The sequence below is a fragment of the Culex quinquefasciatus genome, chromosome 3, assembly GCF_015732765.1.
Source record: "Culex quinquefasciatus strain JHB chromosome 3, VPISU_Cqui_1.0_pri_paternal, whole genome shotgun sequence".
Taxonomy (NCBI): domain Eukaryota; kingdom Metazoa; phylum Arthropoda; class Insecta; order Diptera; family Culicidae; genus Culex; species Culex quinquefasciatus.
The window spans coordinates 130,108,059-130,128,514 of NC_051863.1; the positions used below are offsets into that span (position 1 = coordinate 130,108,059).

Here is a 20,456-nt window from a genome sequence, read left to right on the forward strand (position 1 = left end):
CCGGGACTGACCAAGGCGGTGCTGATCTTCCGGCAGAATTTGCACCCCTTCAATATTTTTATGAAGCAGTTGTATTTGGAAAAGTCCAAAATTAGTGTTTCAGCTCTTTCAGGTCTTTGTTTATAATTTAAAACTAACTGTAAGAAAAAGGTGAACCTTTATTTCGAATTTGAATTGAAAAATTAATTAGCATTCAAAAATGAAATTTGATCAAAATTTGGCTAATTTTACAAATATTACTTGATTTCTACAATGAACTGCGTTGGTTGCTGTGATTTCCCATTTGGAACTGTGAACGCAGAAATCCTGCGAAAATTATCATATATTTCAAAATTTAGAACTTGCGAACTGTGTCCTGCGTTTTTAGTACAGAATCACACACTCTTCCTTTCAATTTCTCGATTAAAATTAAAAACTTTTTAATTAGGTGGTAGTGAGATTTTCAAAAACTGTAGCATTAAAAGTTTTTATTTTTAAAGCAAGAAAAATACTTTTAATGTAGCGAATTTTAACCACATTTTAATTCAAAAGTAAATTACTTTAGTCTTTAAAGGAATGTTTTTGTGTGTGTACCACCTGTCTCTTTAATGTCCTTGTAAGGGGATCATCGATCCATCCGCATTGACATATCTCTTCATTTTTCTTCTTGTCTTTCTTCATGTTTTTAATTTTTTCACACTTATTGTACGTTCGTTTTAACAGCCAGTGCGGCACTGAGTTCGTTGATGCCAGTTTTAGTTCAAACATTATTTTTCAGTGTGCATGGAACTCGCATGAAACTGATGAAGAAATGTCATTTTTAATATGCATTTAGATCAGCGGTTCTGAACCTTTTTTGACCAATTCCCCCCTTGGATTATTTTCAAGACCTTCATTCCCCCCTTCAATCATAAATTTAGTTTCAATCCACAATCATAATTTTGGCTTTAATTTATATAAAATTACTTTTATTTCATTTCAAAATATTTTTCTACACTTGCAATAAAATAACAAATTTTCAGCGATTTGTTATTACAATTTTTCATAACCTGCTCATGGTCAATGGAATGCAAATGTCTAAAGAAAAATTTAAACAGCCATTAAATCTTAAACAAAAATATCTTATTAAAAACATTAAGATTAGCTTACAACCGAAAAAAACAGAACTTGAGGAAAATTTAAAAAAAATAATGCACTGTTCATGTTTGAAGGAATGTCAATGAATTCTGTACTCCCGACATTTGGTACAGCTAAATTTTAAAACTAGAGCAGTTTTTTGAAACTCTTCATGTTTCAAACAATATGAAAATTCAGAGAAATTAATTTTTTCGAAAAAACATTCATAATTTTTAAGTTTTTGCCCGTTATATTTTAGACATTTTCCAAAATAAAACCACAAAAAGAGCAAGAAAATTCATATATTTCACAAAAAATTTATTAATTTTTTTTGTTTATAAAAGTGCCCTAGAAATTTTTAGTTTTAAGCAAAAACGTTCAAAACAAAGAATTTCTATTGTATCCTCATTCCCCCCCAAAACTGGCCAAATTCCCCCCCAGGGAGGAATTCCTCACTGGTTGAGAAACACTGATTTAGATCCATTTGGATGTCGCAGGATTTTTTTTGTGTTAACTTATCGTCTCCGTACTTGATTTTTTTAACCTTTCGGAAGTCGCGTGTTTTGACGTTTCATACAAGTGCTCACACCCGAGAACCCATCGGACGCTACTTCAAGGTTTTGGGATTCTGTAGAAACATAGGAAGTCCGTGGTAGTCACGAAAAATATAGCGCTGCGCCGGAAATATGACCTGTTAAAGTTGTTGAACGACCTATCCCTAGGGTCAAAATGGGTTTTGTGAAATATAAACACGTTTTCCAGAGAACATTCACAGATGTATTTTTAAGTGATTTGTTTCACAATTGTGATCTGCATTAAAGTAGTTTGAATTAGATTCACAAGAAGTAATTATTTTCAGAAATAATTATCATCCACGTCAACTTGCTATACCCTCGTTGTAAGTCTAGGTTTTACTTCCGTTTTTTCTACAAGATCTTCTTTACCTTCTGGATCTGGAGTGCCAGTTTCCAGGCCTCTTAGAAAACTAATTGCTTTACCACGTGCTCTGGCGTCTTCGACTGGATTTGTATTAGTCGTTTCTTCTTCCTGTCGCTTGACCCGTCCCTGAACAAGCACCTCAAAGATCTTGCCTCCTCCATTGCCGCACCCACATCCGCAAGGCTTCCCCGCGTCACACCGCGCACAGTTACAGTTTGCCGGACGAAGTTCGGGCTCCTCGCGCTTCACCCGAGCTACCTCCTGAACGTTCCGCGAACCACATCCGCAACCGCCGTCCGGAGTCTGGTGGGAACTGATCACGAAGAGGGTCGCCACCAACAGCACCAGCGTTGAGATCTGCATCGCGTTGAGGTGGATGATGAGCTGGACGTTGGTGGTGGGGATTATATCGGCGCTGGTGGGCGTGCCGCGGCTGGAGTTGGCTTATCGTGCGCGTGTGCTGAACCCGTTGTTGTGACGGCGAGCGTTGGCGGTGCATTCTAGAATGTCGGAAGGGTTTCAACAGCCGGGTTGTGGAACCTTTGTTCCAGATTGATGGAAAGTAACTCCGACACCTGCCCAAAATACCTGACTGATTACTTAAAGGATACCAATTGGAAATTCGAAACATAGATCTGAAGATCGCTGCGTTTGGGTTAAGATGAGTTGGAGAGCGCTCTAGGAAACGTAACAATTTGCCAAATTCTTAAATTCCTGGTCTACTATAAAACAAATATTAACGCCTAGAGTGTGTGCTAAACTAGGGTGTAATAAGGTTGTATAGAACAAAATAAAGCTATCCTAATTTAGTGTAGGGCTGTTCCTTCTGGAGCTCTAAACAACTCCCCAATTTCTCAACACCGTGACAGCCATCCATAGTCGGTCACCGCGGGAATTGTTGATGCTCGAATTTTTCAATAGGACAAGGAAAAATCTCCACGGTATCCTCGAGTAAGTTTCGCTTGGAGTTGGACGTTTTTGGGAAGGTGAATGGTTTAAGAAGCTACCCAAGTAACCAAACAGCATTAAAACGGGAAATTATTCAGCACTAAAAGCGCATTTAATGTTATGCATAACAGCTAAGTTGTTTTCAAAATTGCACCAAAGGCGCATTTACAGCCGGTTTGCAGCTGATTTTGGACTTTATATTTCTGTTTTACAGCTGGGCTCCTACTGTTGTCGATCCAACCCTGCAAATGTCAAAAAAAAGGGAGGAGCAAAAATATTTTATCTCTCTCCCCTTTCCTCGCTCTGCCCGTTCTATTTTGGGTTTGTTTACTATACAACTTTACCGACTCTCAGCTGACCGAAGGAGAAACCGATTTATTTGATTGATATTGCGTTGTTGGGAATTTGATGCTGGGATGGTGGGAGTGATCGTCGATGTTTACTGGTGGCTCCTGCGCCTTTATCGTCACGCCTGTTTGACGGGATTGAGCTGCTTCAGATACTGTTACATTTTCTAATATAACATTCGGAATAAAACTTTTTTTTTCTAAATTGCCTCCCTCGGAGTCTAGAGTCAAATTCAGCTTCAAATTTCAGAGGAAAACATGCAAACATTTAGAGTGGCCTTAAATACTTTTTATTGCACTTCATAGATCATTTGTTAACCAATATAATCCAATATAACCCGAACTATAAACAGAACTTTGGAGCACACTTTAACAAATTTGCGAGTCTGTCCTTCCTGACCTAAACCTGCAGCCGGAGCACCGCAATTCTTCAATGTCTGCTGCATCCTGGCTTCCAATTCCGGGCAATCCTGCAGCCTTTTATCGGGAATTTACCTGCCAATTGCCGATACTGGATGGCCACTGTTTTGTTGACAGAAGTGCCACAGTGGAAGGCAAATACTTTGTTTCATGCAACCTGAAAGATATTTGTTCATTAGAGGATAATTCTTAAGTGATAATCTTGTCCTATACATACAAAAGTAGAAGGAAAACAGGCTCCAGTTGCAATTTTTGCCAATCGGAATTTTTACCGCCATATTTATTTTGATTTGGTTGTTCTACGAGTAAGCGAGAGTTTGTTTTCTTTCTCGGTCGCTCTCTTTCACTCTCAGTCAAAACGGCAGACGTGTTGCCAGTTCGTTGAAAAAATAAAACAGTGTTGCTAGTGACAGTTGGTAATCAGCTCTAGAACGGCTTTTATCAGAGCAGTTATTTTAGAGCTGATTTGCTTTAATGTTTGCCGTATTACAGCTGATTAGCTGGTGAATGCTGTTTAGCAACTAATTTATGATTTCTATTAATGCTGGATGGTTACTTGGGTACCCTTGATGTGATGCGATCGTCGATTTTGTTCAGGAAAAATCGACGAATATCTACGAAGACCATAGTATGTACTAGGGGAAAGTGGGGCAAGTGTAACAAGCTAAGGAAATGCTCGTTATAACCCATTAAAAAGTTAAAAAATCTGTCGAATTTTATTATAATCATCTTATTCTAGGTCTTGACTAAGACTTTGTTTAAACAAGTTTTTAAAAAATCCTGTTTTTTAATGTGAAACATTGATTTTAAAATTTTTGATTTGCCGTACGTTCTACTCAACTAGTGGGGCAAGACGAGCAACCCGTTGGGGCAAGAGGAACAATGCATGAAAAAATATGGTAATTTGCTAACAATTAAACTGTTATCACTTAGATACATAGGATTAGAATGTATTTGAATGGTTTCTTCCATTTTTAGATTAAATAATAATATTTTACTAAAAATTTTATCGTTTTTACGAAAAAAATACTACTTCGATGATAAATAGTAAATTTTCATAATATCACTATACTTTGTATGTACAATTTTTTAACGATTGTTTATCAGTTTTTAAGTACTTTCATGTATTTATTTCCCAATAAAATATGTTGTTGCAGCAATTCGTAATTTTTCCATACTAAAAATCCATATGGTACACTTGCCCCACCTGAACAAGATTTTTAAAAGCTCTCAACAAAAATAACCAAAAGTTAAATCATACTTTGTAATAGGTGCATGTCATTTGTAGGGACACTACTGATCTAGGAAAAATAGCATTTTGATAAAATGAGCCTTAAAACGAACCCTAAGCCTTATTTTGTACTTTCCAAATATTATAAGAAAACAAAGGTTTCGAAAAAAACTTCATTAAATCTTATGCCCCGTGGCGTTTACGTCATTTTGGCGGTTATGTGGTAGTAGAATCAGCTAATTGCATTGCTAGCAACAATTCCTCATACTGGAAACAATCAAAATTGTACAAATTACGGCCGTAGGAGCGATTGTTCCTCTTGCCCCATATGGTCGTCTTGCCCCACCTTCCCCTACTGTTGATTTGATTGCGGTTAACCGCGGTGGATTTTCTTGAAATATTTCGAACTGTCAAACATCCATCAAAGCATCTACCACATTGATCACACAAAAAACTGTGGTAGAAAAATCACATCTTAAAAATGACGTTCTTATTTTACCAGCAAGGCGTGCTTACATTGGCAACTTCCCCAGCTGCAGTATAAATATTTGTAAACAAAACAAATAAGTAAATTGATCTTGTTTTAATCCTTAGAATTATTTTTCTCGTTCAAACTTCATACACGCAAAACGGACATTAGGTATAAATTCCTAATTTTTAGGTATAATCGAACCTGACTGCAATAAGTTATTTTATTACTAATCGGCTATTAGTAATAAAATTACTAATAGCGTTTTAGAACGAGAATTCCTATATTTTAGGTATAATTGTAGAACCAAAATACCTTAATTTTAGGTATTTTCTGGAAAAGTGAGGGGACCAAAATTACTTATATTTAGGTATAATCCAAGATGGCGGACCATGGTTATTCCTTATTTCTAGGTATAAATACCTAAATTTGAGGTATTTTCTGGAAAAGTGAGGGATCCAAAATTACTGATATTCAGGTATAATCCAAGATGGCGGACCATGATTATTCCTTATTTCTAGGTATAAATACCTAAATTTGAGGTATTTTCTGGAAAAGTGAGAGATCCAAAATTACTGATATTCAGGTATAATCCAAGATGGCGGACCATTATTATTCCTAATTTTTAGGAATAAATACCTAAATTTGAGGTATTTTCAGAAAAGGTGAGGGAACCAAAATTACTAATATTTAGGTATAATCCAAGATGGCGGACCATGATTATTCCTTATTTCTAGGTATATATACCTAAATTTGAGTTATTTTCTGGAAAAGTGAGGGATCCAAAATTACTGATATTTAGGTATAATCCAAGATAGCGGACCATTATTATTCCTAATTTCTAGGTATAAATACCTAAATTTGAGGTATTTTCTGGAAAAGTGAGAGATCCAAAATTACTGATATTCAGGTATAATCCAAGATGGCGGACCATTATTATTCCTAATTTTTAGGAATAAATACCTAAATTTGAGGTATTTTCAGAAAAAATGAGGGATCCAAAATTTCTGATATTCAGGTATAATCAAAGATGGCAAACCATGATTATTCCAATTTTTTAGGTATAAAAATCTAAATTTGAGGTATTTTCTGGAAAAGTGAGGGATCCAAAATTACTGATAATCAGGTATAATCAAAGATGGCGGACCATTTATTCCTTATTTCTAGGCATAAATACCTAAATTTGAGGTATTTTCTATAAACGTGAGGGATCGAAAATTACTTATACTTAAGAATAATCAAAGATCAAATTAGGTATTATCCAAGAGATATGCAGACAGAAGAAAACAATGGTTTATATGATATTAATATTTTTATTTATATCAAACACAACTATTTCATAAATGTTCTCACCTAAAAATGAATATTAAAATTTAAATTATATTTTTTTTTTCAATGCATCTATATTTTTAATATTAAATTTATCTTTTTTATAAATATTTTGGTTTTTTTTATGCTTTTATTTTTAATAGTTAAATATTTCAGTATTTTAATATTTCAATAGTTAAATATTTAAAAAAATTTATATTTTTATATTTTAATATTTTAATATTTTAATATTTTAATATTTTAATATTTTACTATTTTAATATTTTAATATTTTACTATTTTAATATTTTAATATTTTAATATTTTAATGTTTTAATATTTTAATATTTTAATATTTTAATATTCTAATATTTTAATATTTTAATATTTTAATATTTTAATATTTTAATATTTGAATATTTGAATATTTTAATATTTTAATATTTTAATATTTTAATATTTTAATATTTTAATATTTTAATATTTTAATATTTTAATATTTTAATATTTTAATATTTTAATATTTTAAAATTTTAATATTTTAATATTTTAATATTTTGATACTTTAATATTTTGATATTTTAATACTTTAATATTTTAATATTTTAATATTTTAATATTTTAATATTTTAATGTTTTAATATTTTAATATTTTAATATTTTCATATTTTAATATTTTTATATTTGAATATTTTAATATTTTAATATTTTCATATTTTAATATTTTTATATTTGAATATTTTAATATTTTAATATTTTGATATTTGAATATTTTAATATTTTAATATTTTAATATTTTAAAATTTTAATATTTTGATATTTTAATATTTTAATATTCTAATATTTTAATATTTTATTATTTTAATATTTTAATATTTTAATATTTTAATATTTTAATATTTTAATACTTTAATATTTTAATATTTTAATATTTTACCATATTAATATTTTAATATTTTAATATTTTAATATTTTAATATTTTAATATTTTAATATTTTAATATTTTAATATTTTAATATTTTAATATTTTAATATTTTAATATTTTAATATTTTAATATTTTAATATTTTAATATTTTAATATTTTAATATTTTAATATTTTAATATTTTAATATTTTAATATTTTAATATTTTAATATTTTAATATTTTAATATTTTAATATTTTAATATTTTAATATTTTAATATTTTAATATTTTAATATTTTAATATTTAAATATTTAAATATTTTAATATTTTAATATTTTAATATTTTAATATTTTAATATTTTAATATTTTAATATTTTAATTTTTAATATTTTAATATTTTAATATTTTAATATTTTAATATTTTAATATTTTAATATTTTAATATTTTAATATTTTAATATTTTAATATTTTAATATTTTAATATTTTAATATTTTAATATTTTAATATTTTAATATTTTAATATTTTAATGTTTTAATATTTTAATATTTTAATATTTTAATATTTTAATATTTTAATATTTTAATATTTTAATATTTTAATATTTTAATATTTTAATATTTTAATATTTTAATATTTTAATATTTTAATATTTTAATATTTTAATATTTTAATTTTTTAATATTTTAATTTTTTAATTTTTAATATTTTAATATTTTAATATTTTAATATTTTAATATTTTAATATTTTAATATTTTAATATTTTAATATTTTAATATTTTAATATTTTAATATTTTAATATTTTAATATTTTATATTTTAATATTTTAATATTTTAATATTTTAATATTTTAATATTTTAATATTTTAATATTTTAATATTTTAATATTTTAATATTTTAATATTTTAATATTTTAATATTTTAATATTTTAATATTTTAATATTTTAATATTTTAATATTTTAATATTTTAATATTTTAATATTTTAATATTGTAATATTTTAATATTTTAATATTTTAATATTTTAATATTTTAATATTTTAATGTTTTAATATTTTAATATTTTAATATTTTAATATTTGAATATTTTAATATTTTAATATTTTAATATTTTAATATTTTAATATTTTAATATTTTAATATTTAAATATTTAAATATTTTAATATTTTAATATTTTAATATTTTAATATTTTAATATTTTAATATTTTAATATTTTAATATTTTAATATTTTAATATTTTAATATTTTAATATTTTAATATTTTAATATTTTAATATTTTAATATTTTAATATTTTAATATTTTAATATTTTAATATTTTAATATTTTAATATTTTAATATTTTAATATTTTAATATTTTAATATTTTAATATTTTAATATTTTAATATTTTAATATTTTAATATTTTAATATTTTAATATTTTAATATTTTAATATTTTAATATTTTAATATTTTAATATTTTAATATTTTAATATTTTAATATTTTAATATTTTAATATTTTAATATTTTAATATTTTAATATTTTAATATTTTAATATTTTAATATTTTAATATTTTAATATTTTAATATTTTAATATTTTAATATTTTAATATTTTAATATTTTAATATTTTAATATTTTAATATTTTAATATTTTAATATTTTAATATTTTAATATTTTAATATTTTAATATTTTAATATTTTAATATTTTAATATTTTAATATTTTAATATTTTAATATTTTAATATTTTAATATTTTAATATTTTAATATTTTAATATTTTAATATTTTAATATTTTAATATTTTAATATTTTAATATTTTAATATTTTAATATTTTAATATTTTAATATTTTAATATTTTAATATTTTAATATTTTAATATTTTAATATTTTAATATTTTAATATTTTAATATTTTAATATTTTAATATTTTAATATTTTAATATTTTAATATTTTAATATTTTAATATTTTAATATTTTAATATTTTAATATTTTAATATTTTAATATTTTAATATTTTAATATTTTAATATTTTAATATTTTAATATTTTAATATTTTAATATTTTAATATTTTAATATTTTAATATTTTAATATTTTAATATTTTAATATTTTAATATTTTAATATTTTAATATTTTAATATTTTAATATTTTAATATTTTAATATTTTAATATTTTAATATTTTAATATTTTAATTTTTAATATTTTAATATTTTAATATTTTAATATTTTAATATTTTAATATTTTAATATTTTAATATTTTAATATTTTAATATTTTAATATTTTAATATTTTAATATTTTAATATTTTAATATTTTAATATTTTAATATTTTAATATTTTAATATTTTAATATTTTAATATTTTAATATTTTAATATTTTAATATTTTAATATTTTAATATTTTAATATTTTAATAATTTTATATTTTAATATTTTAATATTTTAATATTTTAATATTTTAATATTTTAATATTTTAATATTTTAATATTTTAATATTTTAATATTTTAATATTTTAATATTTTAATATTTTAATATTTTAATATTTTAATATTTTAATATTTTAATATTTTAATATTTTAATATTTTAATATTTTAATATTTTAATATTTTAATATTTTAATATTTTAATATTTTAATATTTTAATATTTTAATATTTTAATATTTTAATATTTTAATATTTTAATATTTTAATATTTTAATATTTGAATATTTTAATATTTTAATATTTTAATATTTTTATATTTTAATATTTTAATATTTTAATATTTTAATATTTTAATATTTTAATATTTTAATATTTTAATATTTTAATATTTTAATATTTTAATATTTTAATATTTTAATATTTTAATATTTTAATATTTTAATATTTTAATATTTTAATATTTTAATATTTTAATATTTTAATATTTTAATATTTTAATATTTTAATATTTTAATATTTTAATATTTTAATATTTTAATATTTTAATATTTTAATATTTTAATATTTTAATATTTTAATATTTTAATATTTTAATATTTTAATATTTTAATATTTTAATATTTTAATATTTTAATATTTTAATATTTTAATATTTTAATATTTTAATATTTTAATATTTTAACATTTTAATATTTTAATATTTTAATATTTTAATATTTTAATGTTTTAATATTTTTATATTTTTATATTTTAATATTTTAATATTTTAATATTTTAATATTTTAATATTTTAATATTTTAATATTTTAATATTTTAATATTTTAATATTTTAATATTTTAATATTTTAATATTTTAATATTTTAATATTTTAATATTTTAATATTTTAATATTTTAATATTTTAATATTTTAATATTTTAATATTTTAATATTTTGGTATTTTAATATTTTTATATTTTTATATTTTATTATTTAATATTTTATTATTTTAATATTTTAATATTGTAATATTGTAATATTTTAATATTTAAATATTTAAATATTTAAATATTTAAATATTTAAATATTTTAATATTTGAATATTTGAATATTTGAATATTTGCATATTTGAATATTTTAATATTTGAATATTTTAATATTTTAATATTTTAATATTTTAATATTTTAATATTTTAATATTTTAATATTTTAATTTTTTAATATTTTAATATTTTAACTCTCTCTCCCTATCTCTCTCTTCTCTCCCCCTATCTCTCTCTCTCTCTTCTCCCCCCTATCTCTCTCTCTTCCCCCTCTCTCTTTTCTCTCTCCCTCTCTCTCTCCTGCTTTCTTCCTCTTCATCTCCCACTTTCTCTCTCCCTCTCCCACTTTCTCTCTCTTCTCTCTCTCTCTCTCTCTCTCTCTCTCTTACACCTTCTCTCTACCTTTCCCACTTTCTCTCTCCCTCTCCCCTGTCTCTCCCTTTCCCACTTTCTTTCTCCCTCTCTCCCCTCTCTATCCCACTTCTCTCTTCACTCTCTCTTCTCTCCCTCTACCCTCAATCTCCCACTCTCAGTCTCTCATACACACACGAGCACGCACACACACACACGCACAGGCGAACACCCGCAACGCCCAACCAAATCACAAAAACTCCAACTGGATACAATTTTTCATTCGCCTCCAGCATCTTTCCCGCTGGGTCGCACACTTCTGCAAACATCCGTCCTCCAGAGCACGAGAGGGAAGAGGCGGCCTTTTTAATCGCGCCGGGAGTTTGCCGGGAGTTGAAAGTTCCGTCCTCCTCCTCCTCTTCCTCAAGCACACGAGCCACACTTACTATAATTTAGAATCTCCGGGTTCCGTTTACCTTGGCACGCAAAATCAACTCCCGGCCAAGGGGGAAGAAACTAATAAAAACTTTACTTATTATATTAATAAGTATACTAAAACCCCTTTAGTAGAATAATACTTTCCCACCAAACTCAAATTACCTTGTTGGGTTTTCCACCTTTTACCCTAAGCGTGTAGCTGTCAAATTGTTTTCGAGTCCGTCATGTTTGTCAATTTCAGCGGCGTGAGAAGAAAATGTATAGATTTATTCTGCAAAAAGTGTGAGTTGCCGGTCGGAATTTAATCTCGGATGTTAAAAAGTGGCGTCCGCCGGGACCAGGAGTTGTTGTTATAAGCCCGTCAGCGCTACAGACTGTTCAGGGGAAACCTAGACAAACTGTAGTCGGCGCGCGAAGGATTTTTTGTCGTTAAAGTTGGTGGAGGAGGTGGCAGCAGTTTCCCTTGGTATACCGCGCGGGGAGCCTTCTGCTCGAGAATTTGGTTAACGAATGGCCGTCGGCGATGGCCAAAAGTGGGACCAACAAAGGCTGATTTTTTGGAAACCAAATCGTTCCAGAGGTGACGGAAGTCGACTTCGGTCTTCCACGTGGTGGAAGTTTGCTCCTCCCGAAAAAAGGACTTGCCGCGGTCGTCAGTATTTATGCTTTCAATTTTGAAAATCGTGAACGCTTTTTAAATTCAATGTTTTTATTTCAGATCTGTCGAAAATCTGGCAAACGTGCTTCTGCCAAAAGCGTATTTGGCCGTGTATCTGGCTCGAATTCTCTGAATCAACCTAGTACGATGTCGAACGCGAGCGAATCGGTAAGATGAATATTTTCGATGGAGTAGTTCTTTTGATATATATATATATATATTTTTTTATTATTTTACAGGAGCAACTTCAACGTTACTTCTGGAGTCGCGTCACGGAGGAACTGGGGGAAGTTCAACGCCCGCTCAGAAACCTTTTGAATCAACAAGGTATTTCAGCCAGCATACTGGTGAACCAGCTGAATGATGAAGGGGTTGTTAAATTTCTCGAAGCAGCAATCGAGTCCCAGCGAGAGCAAATCAACCAGTATGCAGATGAACGGGGACTGCCCCTGGCGGATTTTTTCCCCGGTGGGTCGAGAAAGTTCACTTTCTCGCTCCTTGATAAAATTATGCTTGGCGAGTTGGCCCAGCTCGTTAAGGTCAAGGGCATCAAACAGTTCCTTCCGCCGCCAGGAGGCCTGAGGCAGGATCATCGAGTGAGTCAACCAGGACCTTGTGACTACAATAAGGAAGTCGATAATCTCAGAACGAGACTTCAAGGGCGTTATGTCTTGCAGTAGGTTTTTAACTATTAATTTTTTCAACAAGTTGCTTGAATATATATATTTATAGCGCTGCTGATTTTGCCACAACGCGGATTCGGGTTGAGAGGGAAGCTGGAGCCATTCTTGTAGGGTATGTTGATTGTTTCATTTGTACCCCGAAGACACAGCGCTCCTACAAGACCAAGCGTGTTGGTGACGATTCCTGGCAGCTGACCAACTTGACAAAACATTTCGATGTTCATTTTGGTCAGTCGGGTCAGTCAAGGAAAAAGCGAGTCCTCCCAGCTTCCCTACACGAGGATCCTCTAGCAGACGATGGTGACTCAAGCTTCGACGAACCGCGGGAAAAGCGAGCTGCGATAAATCTCTCCTCTTCCTCCATCGAATCGTTGGTCGAACCTGACCCTGCCCCAGCACGTTCAACCAGGACGATCCTCGACATAGAGCCTGTGCTGGAACTGCACAATGCCGAAAGAGGTTCAGAGCCGGCGTATGAGGCCTTGGATGCCGACACAGACAGTTACGGAGACGCTATTCGACCGACCTCAGCCGATCATGATCTTGTTGATGACCAGGACAACACAACAAATACAAACGATTCGATATGTGAGTCAACTTTACTAATATAAATTAAAGGTTTCACTTATATGTACTAAAATAATTTACGAAAGTAAATGTCGGTCCCGGTTTAACCCAGAGCTTAAGTCGTTAGATCTGTGCAGGTGTAGGAGTCGTCTACCTGTGGAAAAAAAATCAACTTCGGTAGTGTCGCTCGTCGCCAGTAGGACTCACAATCCAAAAGGTCGTCCGTTCGAATCCCGGGGAGGATGAGAGATTAGGTGTAAAAAGAGATTTGAATTGCTTCACCGTTTTAAGCGTTCAGATCGAGGTTCAGATACCTACTTTCGAGTAGTAATCTTGCAATAGAGAACGCCAAGACCATGCTGTATGTATAGCGTATTTTTTTTAACGAGAAACAAATTGGTTGTCCGACTTGATTTTTGTGGCTGCTGCACAACACCCACAAGGAGTCGTACAAACAGTTGCGAAGACAGCAAACCCATCTCTTGCGGGATAAGAAGCGCCGCTTGGAAGAGTTGGAGTGCCAGGACATGGAACAGCTGTATCGCTCGAACGAAACGCGTAAGTTCTACAAGAAACTTAGTCAATCCCGGACTGGCTTCATGCCGCGAGCCGAAATGTGCCGGGATAAGGACGGAGGCATCTTGACGGACGAGCGCGAGGTGATCGAAAGATGGAAGCAGCACTTCGACGAGCACGGAGGCGGAGTACCAGGGCGACGGGAGAAACGACGTCAGCGGTGGGGCGGATGGCGGAGACGAGCCAGCACCCACGATGAGGGAAGTTAAGGATGCCATCAAGAAGCTGAAGAACAACAAAGCAGCGGGAAAGGATGGTATCGGTGCAGAACTCATCAAGATGGGCCCGGACAAGCTGGCGGCCTGTCTACACCGGCTGGGACACAGAACAGCTACCGGAGGAGTGGAAAGAGGGAGTAATATGCCCGATTTACAAGAAGGGGGACAAGTTGGAATGTGAGAACTATCGAGCCATCACTATTCTCAACGCGGCCTATAAAGTGCTGTCTCAGATTATCTTCTGTCGTCTGTCGGAGCGAGCAAAGGATTTCGTTGGGACTACCAAGCCGGTTTTGTGGAGGGGAAATCGACGACGGACCAAATCTTTTTGATACGCCAAATCCTCCAAAAGTGTCGCGAGTTCCAGATCCCGCCGCACCACCTGTTCATCGATTTCAAAGCCGCGTACGACTCGGTCGATCGCGAAGAGCTATGGAAGATTATGTACGAGAACGGCTTTCCTGGGAAGCTGATCAGACTGGTGAAATCGACGATGGACGGGGCGCGGTGCAGCGTGAAGATTTCGGGTGCTATGTCCGACCCGATCGAATCGCGCAAGGGACAGCGACAAGGCGACGGTATCTCCGGCCTTTGTTTCAACATTGGGCTTGAAGGCGTAATAAGGCGGGCGGGCTTCAATATGCGGGGCACGATCATCAACCGGTCCAGCCAGTTCATCTGCTTTGCCGACGACATGGACATTGTCGGCAGAACGTTCGAGGAGGTGGCTAAAAGGTACACCGAATTGAAGCGGGAAGCGGATAAGGTTGGATTGAAGGTGAATGTGGCGAAGACGAAATATCTGCTGGCAGGAGGAACCGAGTCCCTTAGGGCTCGCATAGGACCGAGCGTGACGATCGACGAGGACGAGTTCGAGGTCGTGGGGGATTTTGTGTACCTCGGATCGTTGGTGATGTCGGACAACAACTGCAGCAGGAAATTCAGGAAAGGAAGGCGCATCAAAAGCAGGAAATTTGGAGGCGCATCATCACCGGTAGTCGTGCCTACTATCGACTCTATAAGACCCTACGGTCTGGGCATCTTTCCCGGCGTACAAAGTGTACCATGTACGAAACGCTGATAAGACCGGTCGTTCTCTACGGGCACGATACGTGGACAATGCTCGAGAAGGACCTACAAGCGCTTGAAGTTTTCGAACGGCGAGTGCTTAGGACGATCTTCGGCAGCGTGCGTGAGAACACTGTATGGAGGAGAAGGATGAACCACGAGCTGGTGCAACTCTACGGCAAGCCAAGTATTCGGAAGGTCGCCAAGGCTGGCCGAATCAGGTGGGCCGGACACGTCGCGAGAATGCCGGACGCGCTGGATGCGCGCCAACCGAACCAGACAATCAATCCGGTGGTGGTGTGGTGGTGGTGAAGTTGGTGTTCAATTCGGAGCCGGTTGGAACGCGGCAGAGGGGAGCGCAACGTGCAAGGTGGTTGAACCAAGTAGAGGAAGATCTGGAAAGTGTGGGAGTTCCGCAACGGAATTGGAGAGTAGCAGCCCAGGACCGAGTCCAGTGGCAGCGCATCTGAAGACAGCTCATGACCCGGAGGTTGTACGAGCAGTAAAAGTAAAGTAAATGCTTAGAGATCTCCAAATGAAGTCACAAATCGGCCATCGCCTCTTCGATGGATGACTTCTAGGACATAACCGACATCAGTTTACGTCTGAAAGCCGGAGACAGCGGTTGTTTTTTCTGCTGTTTTCGTGGCGCGGCACCTCCGCGTCGTCGTCCGAGGACTTCCGTTGGCTTCACCTGAATTCGTCAAGAAGAACCTCAAGGAATCGCAAAACCTGGATGCTGTGGAGGTGCACGCCATTAAGAGAAAGGTAGAGTTCGCCTCGTCAGAGGAAACCCCGTACATTGTTACGTTCCCCAAGGGGTACACCAGCCTCAAGCAGCTGAATGAAATCAAGCGCTTGAGAAGATTTCACATCCGGTGGGAGGCCTACCGGAACAAGCGACCGAACGTGACCCAGTGCAGGAACTGCTTGCAGCTGGGTCATGGAGCCACGGAGAAGGAAGCCGGGGAGGTACTCTACAGTTCGGCTGAGCTGTGGGGGATTTTCTCCGAGTACATCGGCAGGTTCAAGACCTGCAAGACCCGCTTGGACCAAGTAACCCTGGTCAGTTACATGATCTCCAAGTATGGAATTTAAGGAGTTTTTTTTTTTGTTATTATATATTATTTACTGATCCTCGGTCCCAACCTGGTCACAGCACAAGATCGTCACAAGATCGTTCGTTGGATTAAAAGTTCGCGTTGGTGAATATTCGTAGAAAATGAACTTTAACTTTCCCGTACTTGTCCAAAAACCGGAAGTTAATCTTCTTCAACGCAATCTCGTTGTTCACGCAACGCTTCGGCAGCGCCATCTCCTCGATGGTCTCACGCGAATTGACCTTCAACCACCAATCCCGGGCCACGACCACCCAATACAATCGGTGCGAATCCACATTCCTACCTCTCATCCTACAAAAACAAACAAAATCAATCACAAACCCCACAAAACACCCAAGCTTCCCTCCTACGCATTCCGGCCGTGGAACAGCTGCAGTTTCTGCAGGAAGCTGGCCTTGTCCGTTTCGAGCACTCGACCTCGTCCCGCTCCTGCACCACCCTCCTTCGAAGGCGTTCCGCTGCTGCTGTTTGGCTCACGAAGGTTTCCGCGTCCAAGTCCTGGCTGCTGCCGCGGTTGGCTTTGCTTTGCGTCCTAGACTCACCAGCACCACCGGACCCACCAAAGTGTTTGTTTACATTTGCGACTTAGGCGTACACGGTTATCCGAGAACATCGAAATGAAAGAAATTTTACAGTCGAATTAAAAGTAAAAACTTTTAAATCAGTGAGCAATGAGATTTTCAAAAACTGTAGCAGTAAAAGTTTTCATTTTCAAAACAAGAAAAAAACTTTTAATGTAGCAATTGGGTACTAAAGGCCTATGTCAATTTTTATGTACAACGATAAAAAACACGATTAAAAACCCAATTGCCATTTAACATTCGACCAATCTGCCGATCGTTTTTCTGCCGATTGACCCAGCCCCCTTTTTGTTTGGATTAAACATGTTTTTATTTCTTTTCAGCTGGATTTTTTAAATTATTGCAAGACGCACCGATTCTCAAGGTTATGGTTAATATGCACGTACGTAACAAATATACGAAACCAAACGGCAGACGATTCACCGAGCTGGAGAAGGACATTTGCGCTTACCAGTACCTCAACTCCGGAAAAGGACACTACACTTTTTGGGGTCGAAACATGATCAATATTTCTTCGAAGACATTACAAACCCATATTAAAGAGAATACACTGGATATTACCGAGGGCATCATAAACGTAGCTGGCCTTAAAGAGTACCTGATAAAGAACAACTTTCCGTTGGTAGTGATGTTATGCGAAGACGGCACCCGCATCACGCCTGCGGTCCAGTATGATTACCGAACAGACGGTTTGCGTGGACTGGTTGCACCTCTCGACGATATTACTGGACTGCCAGAACAAGGAACATTTGTTGCGAGTTCGCCTACCAAAATGACCGATGATATTAAAACGCACCGAGTGGCTAACTATGGTTACGTACAGGTAGCCGTACCTCTGTGCAAAGGAGCAGCTCCTTTTGTACTATTCCACATGTGTACCGATAACCGATTCACTACCGACGATGTTCTCAACCGGTGGAAGTATGAAGAGACCCTTCTGGCCATGGAGAAGATTCAGGTTGTAGCCAACGCAGCGGATGGTGATAACCGAGTGGTGAAAGGACAGAAAATAAGGGCTGGATTTAACAAGGAAAGATCATCGAAATGGGGGGAATGGTTTATTGTAAACGACGATCCTGTTGACCCTCTAAACTTCCAGGACGATACCCATACCTTGAACAAGATGAAAAATCGACTAGCTCACACTGAAAAGCAGTTGGATTTGCAGATTGGTAATTTAGAAATTAGTAATATAGTTATATGTAATATAAATACATTTGAACATATTTTAGGTGATTTCATAATAACAACCGAACACCTGAAGGTTCTCGTTGAAAAAGTCGGAAAGGACAAACATACGCTAACCATGGCAGATATAGTGACGAAGGATCGCATGAAATTTGGACCCACGTTGAAATTCATTAGAGATGAAACGATCCAATGCTTGGAAGATCATGTCCCGGGAAGTGACGGTACTGTGTTGTACCTAAAAACCATGAGGCGATTGTATCGATCCTTGATGGTTGAGGATCTCACCCCTCTCGAGAGAGTGTTTGAAATATGGTTAGAAAACATTTTTTTTTTTTTCATAGTTTTAAACAAATCTATTTTGTAGGGTGGCTAACTTCACAATACGTGGATGGAAAAACTGGTGCCTGGATGAAAACAAGAAGGCCAAGCAGTGCAAGCAGAAGGGTCTGGCGATGAAACGTTTTATTACGTCGAACACCAATATAGGTATTGAGTTAAACGCTCACTCTTTGATACTGTTCATTGAGTACTGCAAGAAGCAAAACGATCCAGACCTGTTCCTAGTCACGTTACTCTCCAGCCAGCATTGCGAAGATTTATTTCGATCGCTGAGATCATCGTCGACCACCAACCAAACGGTCGTAAATTTCACCGCAAAGGAGCTCACAAGCAAACTAAAATCCACGCAGTTCAAATGTGACGTTATGTATCGCCATAAAGGAGACTTTGATTTTCCGGCAATCGAAAACATGAAGAACCGGAAAACTCCAGATTCTCTTCCCACTGTCCAACAGATTCAGTCAGCTGTTGAAAATGCGCAGGAGGTGGCTCGTGCAGAGCTGGCCAAGGTTGGCATTGAAAATGCAAATCTGAAACCTGCTATGTTTAGAACACGCCAAACCCTCGATACGATAGTACAAGATCAAGCAGAAGATATTGAGAACGACGAAGATGAATGTGAAGAAGAAGATGAAGTAGCAGAAGAAGAAGGAACAACACAAGAAGAAGGAACATCTGACGAAATTTGTATCAACAACCTTACACTGAATGTAACAGAAGATAATCTTTCTGAATTAAACTTTGATCAGATTCACGACGATCCAGAACACGGCCTGTTGGAGCCTGAGTTCGTTGAAGTCGAAGACAAGTACAACTTGGGGCCCGAGGGCAACATCACCGAAGAAGTGTATGAGTTGGACGAGTTATTTCCTGATTGCGATGGTACATTAAACCTTAAAAGTAGTACTTCTGGATCGCGGCATACTTTCCACGTCAGGGATCGTAGTGGAAATATAAAAATTATTAAAAAACAGACACTCCTCTGGATGATGACGGACGGTCGCTACCGCCTTTCCACTGACCGGCTAAGACGATTCCAACAAAAGGAATTTGACCAAGTTATGTTGTAAAGTCTCGATTCATTAAATGTGCATTGATTGTAATAAATATACAGTGAACTTCTTGGAATACTGGATTATTTTTATTTGTTTGAAATTGTCACATTCAGCATAAGCAAGTATCCGTTCCTAAACCACTGCTTCAACCCTGCCCACAATCTTAAACTTCCCACTAAGTCCCAGACTTCCACTTATTCATTCAATCTCCAGTGAACTGTTGGAATTGGCCTTTAAAGGATAGAAGACTAGCTTGGAAAGCATGCATACCGTCATTTGAGCGAATTGGGACAGCTGTTTTAGCCTTGTTACTGCACAATATTTAATTTTTTTTAAATTGGATTCAAATAGAGCGCAACAAAAATAGTTTTTTTTTACAAATTTAAAGCTTTTAAGGCCTACTGTCCCTTTTCAGACTATAGTTCCGATTCGCCCTAGTCAACGCCATCGATTAAATACATTCACGATAAGCAACTTTCTAAGCATTTAGC

General features: G+C 33.1%; 2 protein-coding genes across 2 annotated transcripts; one reads left to right on the forward strand and one right to left on the reverse strand.

Annotated features, from left to right (window-relative positions):
• Positions 1 to 1,974: 1,974 nt before the first annotated feature.
• On the reverse strand, positions 1,975 to 17,461 carry LOC119769868. Its single transcript, XM_038263603.1, has 3 exons — positions 17,150 to 17,461; positions 17,083 to 17,090; positions 1,975 to 2,534 (listed from the first exon to the last, which is right to left on the reverse strand). The coding sequence occupies exon 3, from the start codon at positions 2,395 to 2,397 to the stop codon at positions 1,981 to 1,983; it is 417 nt and encodes a 138-aa protein (XP_038119531.1). The 5' UTR covers positions 2,398 to 2,534; positions 17,083 to 17,090; positions 17,150 to 17,461; the 3' UTR covers positions 1,975 to 1,980.
• Positions 12,121 to 19,549, forward strand: LOC119769244. The gene is made up of 8 exons (XM_038261178.1): positions 12,121 to 12,560; positions 12,627 to 12,734; positions 12,806 to 12,893; positions 12,960 to 13,242; positions 13,299 to 13,837; positions 17,704 to 18,374; positions 19,366 to 19,419; positions 19,487 to 19,549. The coding sequence occupies exons 2-8, from the start codon at positions 12,714 to 12,716 to the stop codon at positions 19,547 to 19,549; spliced, it is 1,719 nt and encodes a 572-aa protein (XP_038117106.1). The 5' UTR covers positions 12,121 to 12,560; positions 12,627 to 12,713.
• The last annotated feature ends 907 nt before the right edge of the window (positions 19,550 to 20,456 follow it).